The sequence below is a fragment of the Macaca thibetana genome, chromosome 12 (genome assembly GCF_024542745.1).
Source record: "Macaca thibetana thibetana isolate TM-01 chromosome 12, ASM2454274v1, whole genome shotgun sequence".
In the NCBI taxonomy this organism is placed as follows: Eukaryota; Metazoa; Chordata; class Mammalia; order Primates; family Cercopithecidae; genus Macaca; species Macaca thibetana.
The window spans coordinates 47,215,401-47,235,058 of NC_065589.1; the positions used below are offsets into that span (position 1 = coordinate 47,215,401).

The following is a 19,658-nucleotide window of genomic DNA, read 5'->3' on the forward strand; positions in this document are numbered from 1 at the left end:
GATGATGAGAAAAATCATTTCCCTATCAAATTGCAATCATCGGTGACTCAAGATCCTTATCTGTGGAACAGATTAAATAGATTTAGAGTACTTTAATGGCTTATATTAAAATATACCATAATATAGACATTTTCATTGCCAAATGCACTCCAAAAGCACATTGTTTTGGAAAATTCTAGCCCAATCTCCGTTGACAGGAACAAAACCGGAAGATAAAAATAAAGGCAGCTTCATCCACTGGTACTTTAAAAACAAACAAAAAGTAAGCTTAACACTGATGAAAGAGGAGAAAAAATAATAATAAAAAACAAAACAAAGCAGAAAACAAATAGCCAACAGGTGTGGATCCATCATATGGTTAAAAACAAGCATCTAAATTATGGCAAAAGAGACTGGCACTGTCCCTTTGTCACATATATCTGCTCTGGTTGCATGCTTGTTTATTAACTTGCTATCTTACTATATGGTTTTATCTATGGCACACAAAAAAACATGAAAAACTAAAAACCTATAAACACACAAAAATGATTCTTCTTAGTTTTTTTTTAATTTTGATTTTTTTCTATTTAGCACCACTTAATTGCTTTTGATCTTCTTAGGTCTTAATTACCATAAGGTACTACTCTATTAAAATTATTGAACATTTCAGAATCATGAGATTCCCAGTATGCATCAGACCTATCAGAATGCCATTAACAAGTCTAATGATGCAAACCTCATGGATGTGATACAAAGAAGAAATGAACAATAAGATCTAGTAATTATCAACAAAATATTCTAGGATATTATCTTAAGTCATAATAATTATCCTAAGTCATAATAATTAATGCACTGTAATCCCAGCACTTTGGGAATTTAAGGCTGGAGAACTGCTTGAGGTCAGGAGTTTGAGACCAGTCTGGGCAATATAGTGAGACTCCATCTCTACAAAGAATAAATTTTTGAAAATAATAATAAAATGAATGCATACTTCAAAACCATACTAAGATCTTGATATATGTTATTTTAAAATCAGTGTTTATAACTGCTGAAAACCAAATAGCTGATGATTTATCTAGGGAAGAAACACAAAGATATTTACCTAGACATAAAACATATGTCAATGATAGTGACAGAAAAGGATGTGGTCATTTTCCACAGTTGATGGTGCTACTTTCTATACATATGAACAACAAATTTAACAAATTTTTCTAAACTTAGTAAGAATGCTAAAAATAGAATAAACAAGGAATCAACATCCCTTTAATGAAACTAAAATGAATGTGCTTAAGGTGAATAGTTAAAAAGAAAATCAAGGAGCCAACCAAATGTGTAAGTACCCAAGAGTATGAAAATTTTAAAGGAAAACAGGACATCCCATTACTATTAGTTTCTTATTATTATACCTTTTTATATTCATCCTAAGTCTGTGAAAGGCCTGAGAAAAAAACAATTATCATGAGTAAGTAGGCCTTACCATAAAGTGACACAGAGAAAACAAGCTAACCATATGTGCAAAATACCTGACTTTGGAGCTACATCAATGACTTGGAAACACTGAATAGTTAATTCAATAAATTAACAACTTATGAACTGGAAACTGTTCTAGTTACTTCCCAAGAGGACAAACTGAACAACAATTTTAAAAATTTAATTTTCAAATACCTAGAACGTGGCTAACAATAATAACAGTAAGAGACTAGCTTGGAGAGTCAATTCATAAGGAATACATTTTTTAACAACATTAAAATGCTTAGTCTTCAGATACGTACTATAAAAAAAATTTCTTAAAAATACATTTAGATTTGAGGAAACCAAATTTGAGAATATAAGAAACAAACAAATACAAGTGAAATTCAGATTTTAAAAATCTTTTTTTTTTTTTCTTTTTTTGAGATGGAGACTTACTCTGTCGCCCAGGCTAGAGTGCAGTGGCATGATCTCAGCTCACTGCAACCTCCGCCTCCCGGGTTCAAGTGATTCTCCCCCTCAGCCTCCTGAGTAGTTGAGATTACAGGCGCCCACCACCATGCCCCGCTAATTTTTTGTATTTTTAGTAGAGACGGGGTTTCACCGTGTTAGCCAAGATGGTCTCAATCTCCCGACCTCGTGATCCACCCACCTCAGCCTCCCAAAGTGCTGGGATTACAGGTGTGAGCCACCGCACCCAGCCGCTTAAAAATCTTTATACTGATTTTAATTCCTTAATGTATCCTGTTCGTGAACATTACCTGATGTTTCATAGGTAAAGATATGGAAATACATTTAAATATGATTAATACTCCACTGTTATTTATCCTGTTTTTAAAATGCACCACAATTATCTGAGAATTATGAAGCAGCTATCAGACATCTTTTTATACTTACTTCATGATGATGGTCATCTTCATTAAGATCTTTTCTCAAAGAAATTATTGCATTATTTTTAACATGTGGTGCTTCTCTCTTTCTAGTATGTCGAAGTTCACCTTCATTATCAGGATCAAGATCTTGGTGTCCATGACCAGGATCATGACCATTACGTTCTGGAAGATGTACATGAGAATGACCTGGGTTATGTACACGATCAGGTTTGTGGACCCGATTATGCTCATACTGTTCACCCTGATCATGGTTAGGGGGAAAACCTGGTGTAATAACCTCAGAATTTTCATTACTTTTCCTCCCTTTTTTCTTCCTCTTTCCTTTCGGTAGTTTAACATCAGATTGTTCCTGGGTTTTATTGGTCTCTGTTGAAGGTTCATTGCTAGGCTCCCCACGCTCACTGGGAGTAATGGAATCGTTATGAAAATGGTGAGTATTGTTATGATCAAGATGATGATGCAAACGATGGTGATGACGTAGGCGGTGATTATGGTCATGCATATGTTTATCATCAGATTTTACAGACACTTCAATTGTCTCTTTCTCTGGATCACATTTATGGTTTCTTTTTGTTGATACACTGGTCACAGTTTGATTTTCTGAATTTAAATGATTATGGGAATGCTGGTGGTTATGTGAGTGAAAATGCTTTCCCTCTTGAACTGCCAAAATATCTAAGTGAGAAACATGATCGTGGCCAAGATCCTCATGATTAATCTCAACTACTTTTCTCTCTCCAAGGCCCAAGTTTGTTAAAAGTTTCTCCAAACCAAAAAAGGATAATCTTCCATTTTCACCATAACGCTCAAAAAGTTTTTCAATATAGTATTTTTTTTCATTTTCAGCAGCTTGCTTTGAAAATTTGCTTGGCTCCAATTCTGTCATTCCACGATGCTGTCTGTGAAGCGCCTCAGGGCCATGGTCATGTTCTTCATGGCAATGGTTGCAATGATGAAAAATAAATGTCAGCAAACAAATGAGGCAAAATTTTGTGTGCATATGTACCTTCATTTCTATTTTTCCTAAAGAGATTTAAAGAGACAGACAAGTATTAGTTTCTACCTAGACACATTCAAAACAATCACAAATTCTCTAGAAGTTGCCAATCCACTAAAAAAAGTTTTACTCCATTTCCTTCATGATAAAATATGTTAAGAATCAGAGAAAAGTGAAACTGTCATTATTCACAAATGGTAGAATTAATTATGCAGCATGCCTTAAAGAATCTTTAAGAATTAATAAGTTAGTTTAGTACAGTTACTGCATATAAGGACAGTAATAAATTATATTCCGATATACCAGCAATAATTAGAAAACAAAACTCAAAAATAGTAACATTTACAGTAGCAAATAGCTAGGAATGTATCTAACCAAAGACATACAAGAATTTTACATACAAAAGAGAGAAATTATTGAGAGAAATATTATTGAGAGAAAATTATTAGGAGAAATAAAAGACCTAAATAAATGGATGGCTATTTCATGTTACGATTGGATAAGCTATGTATCCAATACAATCCCAGTCAAAATCTCAGAAATTATTTTGTGAAAACTGATTAACTGTTTTTAATATTTATGTGGAAACAGAAAGGGCCAAGAATGGCTAAGATGTGTTCCTTGAGGAACAAAATTGAAGCATTCACTCTGTGAATTATTAAAGACGCTGTGGCATTTGGTGCAGTAACTAACAAATAGACTAAAGGAACAGAAGACAAAAGCTAAAAACCAGAAAGGACGGTCTTTTCCTTGGTGCTTGGTCAATTAGGTTTCCACACAAAAGGAAATAATAAATAAAATCTGACCCTTACCTCACATTATTACAAAAATCAATTGCTAATAGCTCGTGAACATAAATCTGAAACAAGAAATGCTAAAATGATAAAGTGTCCAGAACTGTCCAGTTCAATGGTAGCCACTAGTCACATATGGGTACTTAAATTAACTAAAATTAAATTTAAAATGCAGCCTCTCAGTCACCCTGGCCACATTTTAATTGTTCAATAGCCACATGTAGCTAATGTCTACTATGTAGACACAGAACATGTCCATCATTATAGATAGTTCTATTGGACAAGCATACTTCAAGAATCTAGAAATATAAGAGCCAATTACGTAGTTTTGAAGTTTTCCAGAATAGATGAAACTAATTTCATACTATTCTATTTAACCCATTATATCCAAAATATTATAACTTCAACATCTAATCAATATAAAAATCATCAAAATATTTTACATTCTTTTTAATACGTCTTTGAAATCTGTCATGTATTTTACACTTACAGCACATCCTAATTCAGTCTATTTATATTTCAAGTGCTCAACAGACACATGTGGCTACTGGCTACTGTACTGGAAAGTGCAGATCTTGAAGATTTGGAAGACTAATTTTAAGACCTTCGAGACAGAACACAAAATTGATAATATATTACACTGAAATTAAGAATTTATGTTTCATCAAGAGACATCCAAAACAAAAACCTAACTAAAAAGGCAGGCTGCAGACTGGGAGAAGACTACCACAATGTACATTAAAAGATATATAAGGAACTTCTACACATCAAATGAAAATTACAGTAAGACGACCCAATGAAAAAATGAGTAGGTAACTTGAACAAGCACTTCATAACAGCCAAACTGCTAAGAACCAAATGAAAAGATGTTCAGCTCAGAAGTCTTCAGGAAACCAAATTAAAATCACAATTAGACACCACTATATACTCCATAAAAAGAACTAAAATATAAAATACTGCCAATATCAAAAGTAGGCAAGAGTATATAGAGTTAAACGGAACTTGTGTACAATGACAGTAAGATTATAGATTGTATCTTCTGAAAAACTGTTTGGCAAGATCTGCCAGAAGCTGAAAATAAGCCTATGCACTCGCACAGCAATTTTAGTCTGGGGTATATGCCCAACAGAAATCCATGTACATGAATACCATCATGAATATTCACATAACCATTATTTACCACAGTCAAAACTTAAAAAAGGCTGGGCATGGTGGCTCACACCTGTAATCCCAACACACTGGGAGGCCAAGGCAGGCGGATCACTTGAGGTCAGGACTTTAAGACAGGCCTAGCAAACATGGTAAAACCCTATTGTTACTAAAAGTATAAAAATTAGCCAGGCATGGTGGCACGTGCCTGTAAGCCCAGCTACTCAGGAGGCTGACACAGGAAAATAGCTTGAACCCAGGAGGCGGAGGTTGCAGTGAGCTGTGATCGTGCCACTGCACTCCAGCATGGGCAATACAGACAGACTCTGGTCAAAAAAAACAAAGAAAAAACAAACAACAACAACAACAAAAAACACCTGATAAAAGCCTAAATGTTCATCAACAATAAAATGATAAATGAAACAGAAAAATCTATCACACAGGAATAAAAATGAAATTACAGCTTCATGCATAGATGAATTTCACAAATATTGGGAAAAAAGTGACAAACAAAGAAAGCAGTATAATTCTTATATAAAGGTAAAAAGGAATAGAACTAAACTATGTGGGGTTTTTTCTTCTTCTTTTTTGAGACAGGATGTCACGCTGACACCCAGGCTGGAGTGCAGTGGCGCAATCAAAGCTCACTGGAGCCTTAAACTCCCAGGCACAAGCGATCTTCCCACTTAGCCTTCCAAGTAGCTGTGTGTACCACCACGCTCGGTTTTAATTTTCTTCTTTCAGGGATCTTGCTCTGTTGTCCAGGCTGATCTCAAACTCCTAGCCTCAAGCACTCCTCCCAACTCAAATTCCCAAAATGCTAAGATTGAGGTGTGAGCCTCCGCACCTGGCCATGATTACTTTTTGAAAGAAAGATGGGGGTAATAATTGGGAGAAAACCAGAGTGGAGGGGACTGCAAAGTGTACTGCTCTTTCCTGACATCAGTAGTAGTTATGTAAATATGTTTACTTTGTGACAGTTCATGGCACTTATGCTCTGTGTACTTTCTGAACACATTCTATTTCAATACAAAGTTTTATAAAAATCAAATTTTCTTCACTGAAAACCAATCAAAAAATGTAATTATAAACAAAATTGTATGGTTTCTAGAATTAAGTAGAACAAGACATAAAACCATCAAAAGGAAAAATCTATTAAGATGTTACTGAAGGACAGTAAAGAACTGCAAAACCTGGAGAGAGACATCATCTATATGATAGGTGGGATACATTGCATAAGGTATATAAAATCTTCCCAAGTGTACATACAAATTTAATTCAATGCCAATTAAAATCCTCATAGCTGTTTGGTTTTGGTGAGACTTCAAAAGCACATCCAAAAACTCATAAAAGCAAAAACCCAAGGACAATCAAAACAATTCAGAAGATTAGCAAGGTATTAAAGACATCTTTTTATAAAATTATACTAATGAAAAAAACATAGAACTAGCACAGGGGGTAGATAGGCCAGTGGAGTGGAACAGAGTTCTCAAAGAGAATCAATAATATTGATTGTGAAAATGCTTCTTCCTCACACTACACACACAAGTCAATTCCAAGAACATTAAAAACCTATATGTGAAAAGCAAAATTATCAACAAGTTCTAGAAGAAAATGTAAGAGAATGTCTTTATGGTTTTGGGATAAGGAAAGATTTTTTTAGGCAAGACACAAAGCACATATCATGATGAAAATTTCTGATTAAATTATTTTTAAATTACTCTATAATAAAGGACACTACCAAAAAAAGCTTGAGGCAGGAGAATTACTTGAACCCGGGAGGTGGAGGTTGTAGTGAGCCGAGATTGTGCCACTGCACTCTGGCCTGCCAGACTGGGTGACACAGCAAGACTTCGTCTCGGGGGAGGAAAAAAAAAACACAAAAAAGCTTATAGCAAGCCATATACTAGGAGATATTTGCAATGCGTATATATAAACAATGTATATAAAACATCAGTATCCAGAGTATATAAAGCCCACATAGTAATAAAAAAAACTCTGCTACTGCATAGACAACTATGAAAAGAACATAAAACAGGTTGGTAAAACAGCAACATGATGACTAATAATCTAGGCAATTCAAATCCAAATAAGGCTCTAAGACGGTAATAGGCAAAAATTAGTATCTCACAATACTAGAAGTTAAGTAAAGGTCTAATACAAAGAAACAAACTACCTTACCTCTGGTGGAAGTATATATTGGTACAGCCATTTTTGGAAAGCTACTTGACATTTATTACAGCCAACTATGAACACACTCTACAGCTCCCAAGTTCCACTTTTAATTACCCTTGCGCTTAGGCATGCAAAGACACATTCAAGAATCCTTATTGGGGCCAGGCGCGGTGGCTCACGCCTGTAATCCCAGCACTTTGGGAGGCCGAGGCAGGCGGATCATGAGGTCAGGAGATCGAGTCCATCCTGGCTAACACGGTGAAACCCCATCTCTACTAAAGATACAAAAAAACTTAGCCGGGCGTGGTGGCGGGCACCTGTAGTACAAGTTACTCAGGAGGCTGAGGCAAGAGAATGGCATGAACCTGGGAGGCAGAGGTTGCAGTGAGCTGAGATGGCACCACTGCACTCCAGACTGGGTGACAGAGCGAGACTCCATCTCAAAAAAAAAAATCCTTATTACAAGATTGTAAATGTTTTTCTAATGTGAACTATTGCAATGACAGAATACTCAACCAAATGATTAAAACAGAGGAAAACTTTCACATAAAAAGAAATCAAAAGAAATGGGTGATTCTAGGACAATACCAAAAATCCAAGCAATCTCAAATTTGCCTTCTCAGAGTCTCAAGATAACCCTGCATAATCATATTCAAAACTGGAAGATTTATCTTTTTTAAAACATAATTTCTTTTTTATTTTTTTTCCACAGAAATCCTGTTTGGATGGAAGGTTTAACTTCACATCTCTTTTTATCCAGGGAGAAAAATATTTCCCTCAAGCCTCTCTCAGATTTCTCTTTACCTATCTTTGATCTCTTAGGTCTCTACCACATGCCCATGCCAAAGCCAATCATTGGTTTACAGTAGTGTACAGTAATGTCCCAGGCCTTCACATTCCCTCACTGCCCACTCACTGACTCACTCACAGTTGCTTCCAGTCCTGCAAGCTCCATTCATATTAGTGCCCAACACTGGTGTACCATTTTTAAAATCTTGTATACTGAATTTTGACTCTACCTTTTCTATGTTTAAACATACAAATACTTACTATTGTATCACAACTGCCTACAGTATTCAGTATATCTTAAACAGGTTTGTAGCCTAGAAGCAACAGGCTACACTCTATAGGTTGGTGTAAAGGAGGCTACACCATCTAGGTTTGTCTAAGTATACGCTATGATGTTCACACAACGACAAAATCACCTAAGGTTGCATCTCAGAACATACCCAGCATTAAGCAATGCATATGACTGTATGTGGGAGAGGCAATACTCACAGAACATGCGGGAATAAGAGGCCTTAAGAAAAAAGGAGGTAAATAAAGAAAAGCAGGCCAGGTGCAGTGGTTCACACCTGTAATCCCAGTACTTTGGCAGGCTGAGGCAGGTGGATCACATGAGGTCAGGAGTTCAAGACCAGCCTGACCAACATGGTGAAACCCCATCTCTACTAAAACACAAAAATTAGCCAGGCATGGTGGCGGGTGCCTGTAATCTCAGCTACTCAGGAGGGTGAGGCAGGAGAATCGCTTGAACTCAGGAGGCAGAGGATGTAGTGAGCCGAGATCATGCCATTGCACTCCAGCCTGGGCAACAAGAACAAAACTCTGTCTCAAAAATAAAATAAAATAAGGAAAAGTGGTCAACTGTATAACCACTACTTTGCCTGCTACAACCTAAATGCTCATCATTAGAATAAATAAATATATTTATGTAATTAAAGATTATACTGCAGTCACAAATGTGACTATGAAGACTGTGTATTAACATGCAAAAATCTCAGAAATATAAAATTGCAAAAAGATACACGCTGTGTAATTTACAGACAATTTTAAAACATGCAGAATTGCTTATTTGGGGGCATATATTCATGTAGCAAGAGAACATGGGATGACTGCATTCTGGAGAGTCATTATCTTTTCAGAAAGGGAAGGAGGGAAATCAGCTCATAGAGGAAGTACACAGATTTAACTGCGTTTGCAGTGTGCTATTTCTTTAAAAACGGGAAAGGGATCTAAAGCAATATGAAAAAACATTAATATTTGTTAAAGCAAGATAATGGGATTCGGGTTCTTGATTATTCTATGTACTTTTCTGTAAATTTGAAGATACTACATAACTTGTATCAGTGGTTAATCAAACTGTCGTTGTGAGAGCAGCATAAGCTTGCTAGAAATCTGAAAGGCAAATTCCTGCATCCCACCCAGACCTACTGTAACAGAAACATTAGGGATAGGACCCACCAATGACATATCCAGCCTTTCTAGTGAGTCTGATGCAAACTAGACAAAATTTAAGAGTGCCTATTTTCACAAATAAATTAGCCATGACTTATCCAGCCTTTCTAGTGAGTCTGGTGCAAGCTAGACAAAATTTGAGAGTGCCTATTTATACAAATAAATTACCAAACACTTCCATTTCTCTAAAATGATACTTTGGGCTGGGCACTGTAGCTCACGCCTGCAATTCCATCACTTTGGGAGGCAGAGATTGGCGGATCTTGAGCCCAAGAGTTCAAGACCAGCCTGAGCAACATGGCAGAACCACTCTTTACAAAAAATACAAAAAAATTAGTTGGGCATGGTGGTGTGTGCCTGTAGTCTCAGCTATTTGAGAAGTCAAGGTGGGAGGATCATCTGAGCTTGGGCAGTCAAGGCTGCAGTGAGCCCTGATCTTGCCACTGTACTCTAACCTGGGCAATAGAGACGCTGTCTCAAAATAAATAAATAAAATAATACTGTAGTCGACCTAATGTTATGATCTATCTGAACAAATTAAGTTGAATTATCATATATGGCATATATAGGTTAAGCATTTTTTAAAATAGTCTATAAAACAATTCCAAAGCAGCATTAAGTTTGAGATGTTTTTTAATCATAGTCTCATTGATAAAGTCACCATTTAAACTGTGTATCAATTTTACTTGTACACTAATGAAGATGAAAAGGCATGGGTGATTAAGACCAATCACTGTTAAGCAAAGGAGGATACATATTCCTTTAGCTCCTGTTACACTCCCTGCAGTTACTTTGATTTTCCACTAGAAGATGCTAATTAAAGGTGTGAGTGTTACTTCATTTGGCTGATATGCAAATACCATGAGATTTCTTTAATGCATGTTATCTCACTGTTAAATGAATAGGTACCAGAGGTGGAAACAGGACATTCATATATATTGATCAGACAACATCAAATGAATGACTCCATGAAACACAAAAGCTGTAGATCATTTATACAAGCTTTAAAACGTCATTTGTCTCTATTTTTTAAATACATCATACTCTATTATGGAAAAGATTTTAAGAATCTTGAGTACTCAAATCACTTACATTTAAGAGAATATTATAGGAATACAATGATACAAGCAACATCATGAGGTAGTATTAAACCTCTACTTTTTTTTTATTATTAAAGTAAATCATTCACTAACTTTGCAACTTTAGTTTAGAACTACTATAGCAGATGCATGCTTAAGAATCATTTAGCCCAGGCATGGTGGATCATGCCTGTAATCCCAGCACTTTAGGAGGCCTAGGCAGGAGGACTGTGGAGCCCAGGAGTTTGAGGTCAGCCTAGGCAACATACTGAGATCTTATCTCTACAAAAAAAATTAAAAATTAGCTGGGTGTGGTGATGCATGCCTGTACTCCCAGCTACTTAAGAGGCTAAGGTGGGAGGATTGATTGAACTCAGGAAGGCCAGGCTGTAGTGAGCCAAGATCACACTGTGCCCTCTAGCCTGGGTGACAGAGCAAGACCCTGTCTCAAAAGAAAAAAAAATCATTTAGATGAAATATGCATTTTGTTATTACAGGCTAAGCAGCTACTGATTCCAAAGAGACCTCTCTCAAAAGGTAGTGGTTTAAAAAATGGGCAAGTTTTTGTCTCTCTCAAAAACAGTTCAAGATGACTACTCCATATTAAATCACCTGGACCTTTAAAAAAATAAAATAAAATAAAGATGACTACTCCAGGTCTGAGTGCAGCTCTGATCCAGTCATTCAGAGACATAACATTCTTACACAGTTGATATTCCAGCCAACGGGGAAAGATAAAGAATGGAAGTCCAGGTTCAGAAGTTTCTTCTTCAGCAGCAAGGGAAGTAGAAGTTGCAGGCATCACTTCTCATCACATTCCACTGGCAAGGGGTTAGTCACATGATCTCAATCGGCTAGGAGGCCAGGGTCTCATCAACTTACGTTACCCAAGCATTCCAGTAGATGTTAACAATCTTTTCCATCGACAGCATAAAGAGGATCTCTGAGGTGGAGACAGGAATGAGGGAAACAGTACAAGCCCACATACCACTCAATCCTAAAAACTGACATTTATAGGACGCAGCTTTGCCCAAGCCAAAATATTCTATTACGTCTCTTGTGTTTTGTAGTTCTCCAAGTTTTATGCATTAAGAATATGTTAGTTTTATAATTGATAATATTTTTTCAGTTCAGCTGAGTTATCTCTACTGAAGAGTTCTACTAGGTGTTGTAGACATCAATGGATGAGCCTACTGACGACAAATGGGAAAAGGGATTCCGGTAACTAACTAGCCGTGCCACAAAAAATTCATTTTCATCTTTTGCTGTTGATTTCCAATACATAACCACAGTTAAAAGCGTAAGTATTCTATCACTGTGTAATTTCTGCATTAAGAGTGGGGCTAATTTACAGTTAGGAACTTAATCATTGTGTTAATTATTATACTATTTTGAATGCAAATATTTTGCTTTGGATGCAAAGAAAAAATGAAGTTCACTAATATTCTCTTGTATCTAAGACTAAAGCCAGAACTAAATGTGTAGTGAAGTGACTATACTTCAGTGTGGGGAGTGACTGGGCAGAATCATGAGAGGAATTCTGGGTTCCTATTAATGTATTATTTCCTTACCTGAGTGCTGGGTACATGGTTGCGCTTCACTTCATGAAAACTACTTGAATTTTACACTTAACATTTGGGTACTTTTCTGTTGCTGTGTTATATTTCATCCAAAACTTAATTTTTATTCCCCACATGAAGTTTATTCCAACCTTCAATTAGTAAAATCAGTAACACCAGTAACACGTAATTTCTAGAAACACATCCATACTTAATACTACTCAAAGGAAAAAGTGCTTTTTCAACTTCTTATTTTGAAATAATTTAAGATTCACAAGAAGTTGTAAAAGTAGTTCAGAGTTTCCATGTACTCTTTCCCCAATTTTTCCCAATAACATCTAACATAACTAGTACATGTTCAAAACTAAGAAACTGACATCAATACTATTAACTACAAACCTTATTCAAATTTCACCAGTTTTTTACATGCACTTTTAAAAATATTGTAATAGAAAATCAATTTTTTAACCAGAAAAAAATGGCATTTTTGTTAACAAAAAGATATTGCTTAACAAAATATATGGTTATACTTAAGAGAAAGGTTAACTAGATCCTTAAATGAAAGGAATTAGGGTGTTTGCTTCAACAGCACATACACCAAGATTGAAACAATACAGAGAAGATTAGCACAGGCCCTGCACAAAGATAACATGCAAATCTGTGAAATGGTCTATACTATTAAATGTTCTCACCACACACACAAAAAAGATAAGTATGTGAGATAATGCATTTGTTAGCTCAATTTAGACATTCCACAATGTATACATATCTCAAAATACACGTTGTACATAATATATACTATTTTTGTCAAAAAAAAAAAAAAAGAATTAGGGTTGATATTCTCCATAGCAATTTCTCCTGTAAAGGCTTACAAAAACCTTTTTCACTTTATTTTAGAGACAGAATCTTGCTCTGTCACCAGGCTTGAGGGCAGTGGCGTGATCTCCACTCACTGCAACCTCCACCTCCAGGGTTCAAGTGATTCTCCTGCCTCAGCCTCCCGAGTAGTTGGGACTACGGGCACATGACACCACGCCCAGCTAATTTTTTATTTTTAGTAGAGATGGGATTTCACCATGTTGGCCAGGATGGTCTCGATCTACTGACCTTGTTATCCACCCACCTCGGTCTCCCACAATGCTGGGATTACAGGTGTGAGCCACAGCGCCCAGCTCAAAAATCTCTTTTAAAGGTATTTATTTATTTTTTTTTTTTTTTTTTTTTTTTTTTTTTTTTTGAGACGGAGTCTCGCTCTGTCGCCCGGGCTGGAGTGCAGTGGCCGGATCTCAGCTCACTGCAAGCGCCGCCTCTCAGGTTTACACCATTCTCCTGCCTCAGCCTCCCGAGTAGCTGGGACTACAGGCGCCCGCCACCTCGCCCGGCTAGTTTTTTGTATTTTTTTAGTAGAGATGGGGTTTCACCGTGTTAGCCAGGATGGTCTCGATCTCCTGACCTCGTGATCCGCCCGTCTCGGCCTCCTAAAGTGCTGGGATTACAGGCTTGAGCCACCGCACCCGGCCATATTTTTATTTTTCATATAGAGATGAGATCTTACTATGATACCCATGCTGGTCTCAAACTCCTGGGCTCAAGGGATCCTCCCACCTCAGCTTCCCAGACTGCTGGGATTACAGGTGTAAGCCATCATGCCCAGCCTACAAAAACCTTAGTTATAGGCTTTGCACTGTAGTTTTGAAATGTGTAAAATGCCAAGCTACAAATTTAAAATTTTTAAATAAAATTAAACACCTAAATAACAAGTTCAGTAGGAATATATACAAATGGCTAACATTACAAATCCTCCTACAGATATTTTGTCTTAGACTGTCTTTTATTTCATACAGATAAACATAATAAAAATGTAGAATGTTTGAGATTTTAAAAATCCTCAGGTATATTTAGCTAAACAATGTTATGTGTAAGGAATCTGAGACCCAGAAAAGGTATCTAACGTGATTAAGCTGTGGCATTTCTCTGACTTGAAAGACAGGGGCTCTTTAGTCTACTACAGGAGCATATTTGTATATCTTAAAACCAGAATACTTTGAGATCTTTATTAAAGTCATCATCTAAAATACACTACAAAGACTTTAAGGGAAAAGAAATTGTCTCTTAATACTACTTACTCAACAGAAAAAAAACAAAACATTGTGAATAAATTTAGATTACTTAACAAAATGACTGTCTGACATAGTAAGAAAAATAGCAGATAAATACTAAAATAATCCTAGTTCCAACTGCTGGAGAGGCCAATCAACTTAGTAATTTTTGTTTGTTTTTTTGTTTTTGAGAGAGAGTCGCTGTTGCCCAGGCTGGAGTACAATTGCATGATCTCCGCTCACTGCAACCTTTGCCTCCTGGGTTCAGGCGATTATCCTGCCTCAGCCTCCTGAGTAGCTGGGATTACAGGTGCCTGTCTGGCTAATTTTTGTATTTTTAGTAGAGACAGGGCAACCTGAACTCCTGACCTCAGGTAATCCGCCAGCCTCAGCCTCCCAAAGTGCTGGATGTGACCTAAAGTGCTGGGTGCGATGGACAGTACCCAGCCTGATCAATTTAGTACTTATTACCTGTGTGTAATCTACTTAATTCATTTCACTAAAACCAAAACCAACAACCAGAAAACAAACAAACAAACAACAACCAAAAAAAACAAAAAAAACACCAATTTTTACTCTAGGGAGTATTTTTTTTAAAGGAAAATGAAGACCAAATGAAAGAATGAGAAGTTAGTATCTGTATCACAATTCTTTCTTTCATATCCGCGTGTGTGTACACATGTGCACATGCACACAAACACACACAATATGCTAATAATGACAGGAAAAAGATACTATAAGTTGCTTAGCAAGGTTTTAAAGCAAGCTTTTTCAATGTTCCAGATTGCTAGTCTGAAGGTAAATAAGGTAGAAACCAAAAGATTAATCACTAAAACCCTCATCCTGGATAATATAACATGCTTTAAGTAAATTTAATGTGAAAATCTATTCAATAAATGTATACACAGTTTCCTAATTTCATAAAGGACTTCATTTTTTAAACGTTTCATTACAGGACTACTTTAAATGGTTGAAATCAGTTTTACTTATAGCCTCAATCATATAAACACAGCTGATATTTATAAAATGACTGAACGGCTTTATCAAACTTTATATTGACCACAATGTAGGTAGTCAAGTATCAATTTAGTTTCCTTCTGTGATTCAGTAATGGCACACACAGAGTAACAGAGAAGCAATGAGACTCTGTGCATAGTGAAGACAGATCAGCCTAGAAGTCAAAGATGTTAGAGATCTGACTGCCATCTATTAGCTATGAGTCCTTGAGCAAGTCCCTTAACCACTTTAAGTCTTATTACTACTTATAAAGTGGGACTGTTAATTTCTGTTCTATTTTGTAGTAACTATAAGAACCGAATAAAATTATGTACATATTTTTAGTAAAATATTTGTTAATTTTCCTACATTATTTGCAATATTTAAATGTTATTTAAGTGCAAGCTATTAATAATATAAATTGAGTTCTGTCCCTACTTCTCATATATCCATTAAATGTAGTATTTTGTATACAGTACAGAACCAGGAATCAGAAACCTGTCTCTAGTTCATCCCAGTAGTGCCACTGTTTTCTCTCTGCAAAACAGGGGAAATAATACCTACACTTATCCACCAAATAAATGAACGTACATGAAACTGCTTTGTAAAGCAACTAAATATATTAACCTAAGGTATTACCATTATTAGATGCAGTATTATGTATCTTTCACTTAAATTACAAAAAGTATGGTGGTGGGGGAGGATTCTCTCTGTTGTGACTCTTTTGAAAGAATGCTAACAAAATATCATAAGAGCACGTGCATCATTAGCACATCCAAGACCTGCTCTAGATTACAGGACGCACCCAATTCACTAGGATCTGAGCAGAAGTTGGAAAGACTCACTACACCTTACTAGTTTCACTGACATTAGAAAATTCTTCAAGGGATAAAAAGTATTGTAGTAATGAGTTCTCAGCAGGGACCACAAAATCCTCTTATAGCTTCATGGTTTGCTTTTTCATCCCCCTACTTCACCTGCTATCTAATCTACTGGAAATCATATTCACAGTTTGGAATGCCACTGCAACTCTTCCAATAAATAAATAAAAGCACAATTCAGGCAACCCAGTCTTTCCACTGAGATTCATTCATATAAAAAGTTAAGTGCATGCTAATTGAGCTTGGGTATTAACTCAGTTCTCCTGTTTCACTAACTTAAGAGAGAATATATTTATACCTTAAGATATCAAATCAATCAACAACACATATCTATGTTTACTGTATTCTATACATTCATGTACAAATCTACATTTTCTCATCAAATGTCAAAACAACTACCTACATTTCTGCTTTTCAACCTTTCATTACAGGGAACCCGGTACCATATTGGAGAAAGCTACCTGTAATATTGCTATCTCTGTAAATGGTAAATAATGCTACCTCTGTAAATGGTAAATTTTAGTAAATGCAGTCTTTGGGATGTCTTCTGAAGCTACTAAAATGTTTATGATTTTAGTTACATGCATTATGAAGCAGACTTACTGTGCTAACCAGCCAGGTGAATGGCTCACACCTGTAATTCCAGCACTTTGGGAGACCAAAGCAGGCATATGGCTTGAGTCCAGGAATTTCAGACCAGCCTGAGCAACATGGCCAAACCCCATCTCTATAGAAAATGTTTTAAAAATTAGCCAGGTGTGGTAGCCCATGCCTGTAGTCCCAGCTACCTGGGAGGCTCAGGTAGGAGGATTACTTGAGCCCGGGAGGTCAAAGCTGCAGTGAGCTGGGATCGTACCACAGTACTCCAGCCTGGCAACAGCTCGTTGTTCTCTTTCCACTCATCACTGACAGTTGTCTTTATTCGCAAAATAGCTACTGCTGCACTACCTCAAATCTTTATTACTCCATGCATTCTCACCCTTCCCTTTTTCAGTGTCGTGTCACTGTGATAAATCCTTGATTTTATACCAGCTTGCCATTGTAAAAACTGCCAGCTAAAATGATCCTTCTTTTCCATGAGGTCAGGGGGAAAAAATAATCAGAGAATCTCCAAGTCAATCTTTTTATAACATTGACATTTTTTATGTTTCTGACAACACAGAGCTACTTATTCCCCAACATGGGAGCTTTCTGTCCAATCAATTTTTTTAAACTACATAAAATTATTGAACATAGTCTTGACCACATTCTCCCTTCTTACACAGCTACATTCAGAAACACAGAGTTGGGGTCTTTTGATACATGCATATTAAATAAAAGGACAAAAAAAATCAAGCTAATCATTGCCAGAAAAAACAAAGTTGTGCAGGAAAGTAGCTGTTTATTACAATGGCACATTGTATAAAATAACATTTATAGCATAAAAATGTAACACCAAATACTGTTCTAAACCAAAATTACAATGAAAATTGTACTGAGAAACTGGAGTACAGGGAATAGGAAGGTATGCAGAGAAGTGAAAATAGCACTAAAATCATTCTTCATTAAATAGATAATGGTTAGAACTGAAAATCAGCTGCAAGTAATGAACATGTTATCTGGAGACATGGTAATGAATAGCAAAATAATCAACTAAAGGAACTAAGGTGTTCCTTATCTCTCTAGGCATAACATGAAAGGAGCAGACAAGGGACTGATTTTTCCCCCCAAGAAACTTCACACAACTATTTGATTCTTTAAACTATATTCATGTATAACTTTGAAAAAAATCTAAAAGTTGGCAATTACAAATTATAGTTGACAAACCAATAAAATAACGTCACATGTGGAAGAAAATGAATTCTAGCTTTAAGATTTTCACAAGCATTTGTCTGTGGGCTTTTCTTTTTAAATATTTATTTTTTGAGGCAGGTTTCCACTTTGTTGCCCAGGCTGTAGTGCAGCGGTGCAATGATAGCTCAGTAAAGTCTCAAATTCCTGGGCTGAAGCCATCCTCCCACTTCAAACTCCCACACAGCTGGAACTATAGGCACACACCACCACACTCGGCTAATTTTATTTTTTTGACTGAGTCTCACTCTGTCGCCCAGGCTGGAGTGCAATGGCGCGATCTTGGCTGGATGCAACCTCCATCTCCCAGGTTCCAGCAATTCTTCTGCCTGTCTCCCAAGCAGCTGGGATTACAGGCGCCTGCTACCACACCCAGCTAATTTTTTGTATTTTTTAATAGAGATGGGGTTTTGCCATGTTGGCCAGGCTAGTCCTGACCTCAGGTGATCCACCCCCTTCAGCCTCCCAAAGTGCTGGGATTATAGGTGTGAGCCACCGTGCCCGACCTCACACCCGGCTAATATTTTTTGTAGAGATGGTAGTTTCCCTACGTTGCCTAGGATGGTCTCGAACTCTTGGCCTTAAGTAATCCTCTCACTCCGGCTTCCCAAAGTGCTGGGATTACAGGTGTGAGCCACTGCGCCCAGCCTGTTTGCAGTTTTAAACACAATATGCAAACATTTTAATTCCTATTTGTACTATTATCTTTGATTACTTGCTTCAAATGAATTCCAAGATACGGGGAAAAACTATAAAAATTTTAACACTTTTCAGGTTTTGTCATATACTTACTTTCCAAATTGATTTCTAAAGAAATTAAGCTTGGTTATACTGCCACCAGCAGTATGATTATAGCACTCTCATCCGTATTATTATAAATTTTTAAATAAATCAAAGGTCTTACCTTATTTTAAATTTATATTTTTAAAGCTATTCCTGATGTCTCAATATTTTTTCCAACATATATGAGTTTTACATAACATGATTCAGTCACATTTTCTGCAAAAATCCTTCAGTTCTATCATGTTCCTTTTTATTTTGATCATGTTTTCCTTTTCATGTATAGATGTTTTCATGTACATGCAATGAAACTTAATAACATTTTTGCAATTTCTTCTATGATTGCTGCTAAATTTTAAAAGTTTTTTCTCCCCACATTTTAGTGTATTTTTGAAAAAAAGAAAAGCTATAATTAAAAATAACACAACTCCTAAAGAACTAAAACCCCTAACGTCCATTTCTTTTTTAGGAAAAACAAAAATGTCAGTTGTACTGACATCCAACACTTTCACACACACATCAGTTAACTAAAAAACTTTAAGTACTTGTGTTTAGGCAAAAATCTTCATAGAAAAAGATTTAAGAATTTGTTTTAGAAATTATATATTCCATGAAATTATATTTACAGTGAATTTAAAGAACATTTTAAAAAATATATTTCAATGATTTAACTTTAGCATACCTTTCTGATTTTCAATTTTTAACTGGCATGATTAGTTGCTCAAAAATAAATTTTATA

At 36.2% G+C, this 19,658-nt stretch overlaps 1 protein-coding gene and 1 non-coding gene across 6 annotated transcripts in view; one reads left to right on the plus strand and one right to left on the minus strand.

Annotated features, from left to right (window-relative positions):
• Positions 1–19,658, minus strand: part of SLC39A10 (solute carrier family 39 member 10) — a 164,560-nt gene that overhangs the window by 54,102 nt on the left and 90,800 nt on the right. For 4 of the 5 annotated variants that reach the window (XM_050752321.1, XM_050752324.1, XM_050752322.1 and 1 more), the window contains one exon: positions 2,347–3,365. In XM_050752321.1, coding sequence (XP_050608278.1) covers positions 2,347–3,354 — 1,008 coding nt within the window. In that variant the 5' untranslated portion in view covers positions 3,355–3,365. Of the gene's footprint in view, positions 1–2,346; positions 3,366–7,023; positions 7,605–19,658 lie in introns of those variants that run through there. The other variant, XM_050752323.1, reaches the window with a different exon arrangement.
• On the plus strand, positions 12,907–13,013 carry LOC126933217 (U6 spliceosomal RNA). Its single transcript, XR_007718464.1, has one exon. It is a non-coding gene; the product is annotated as a U6 spliceosomal RNA (small nuclear RNA).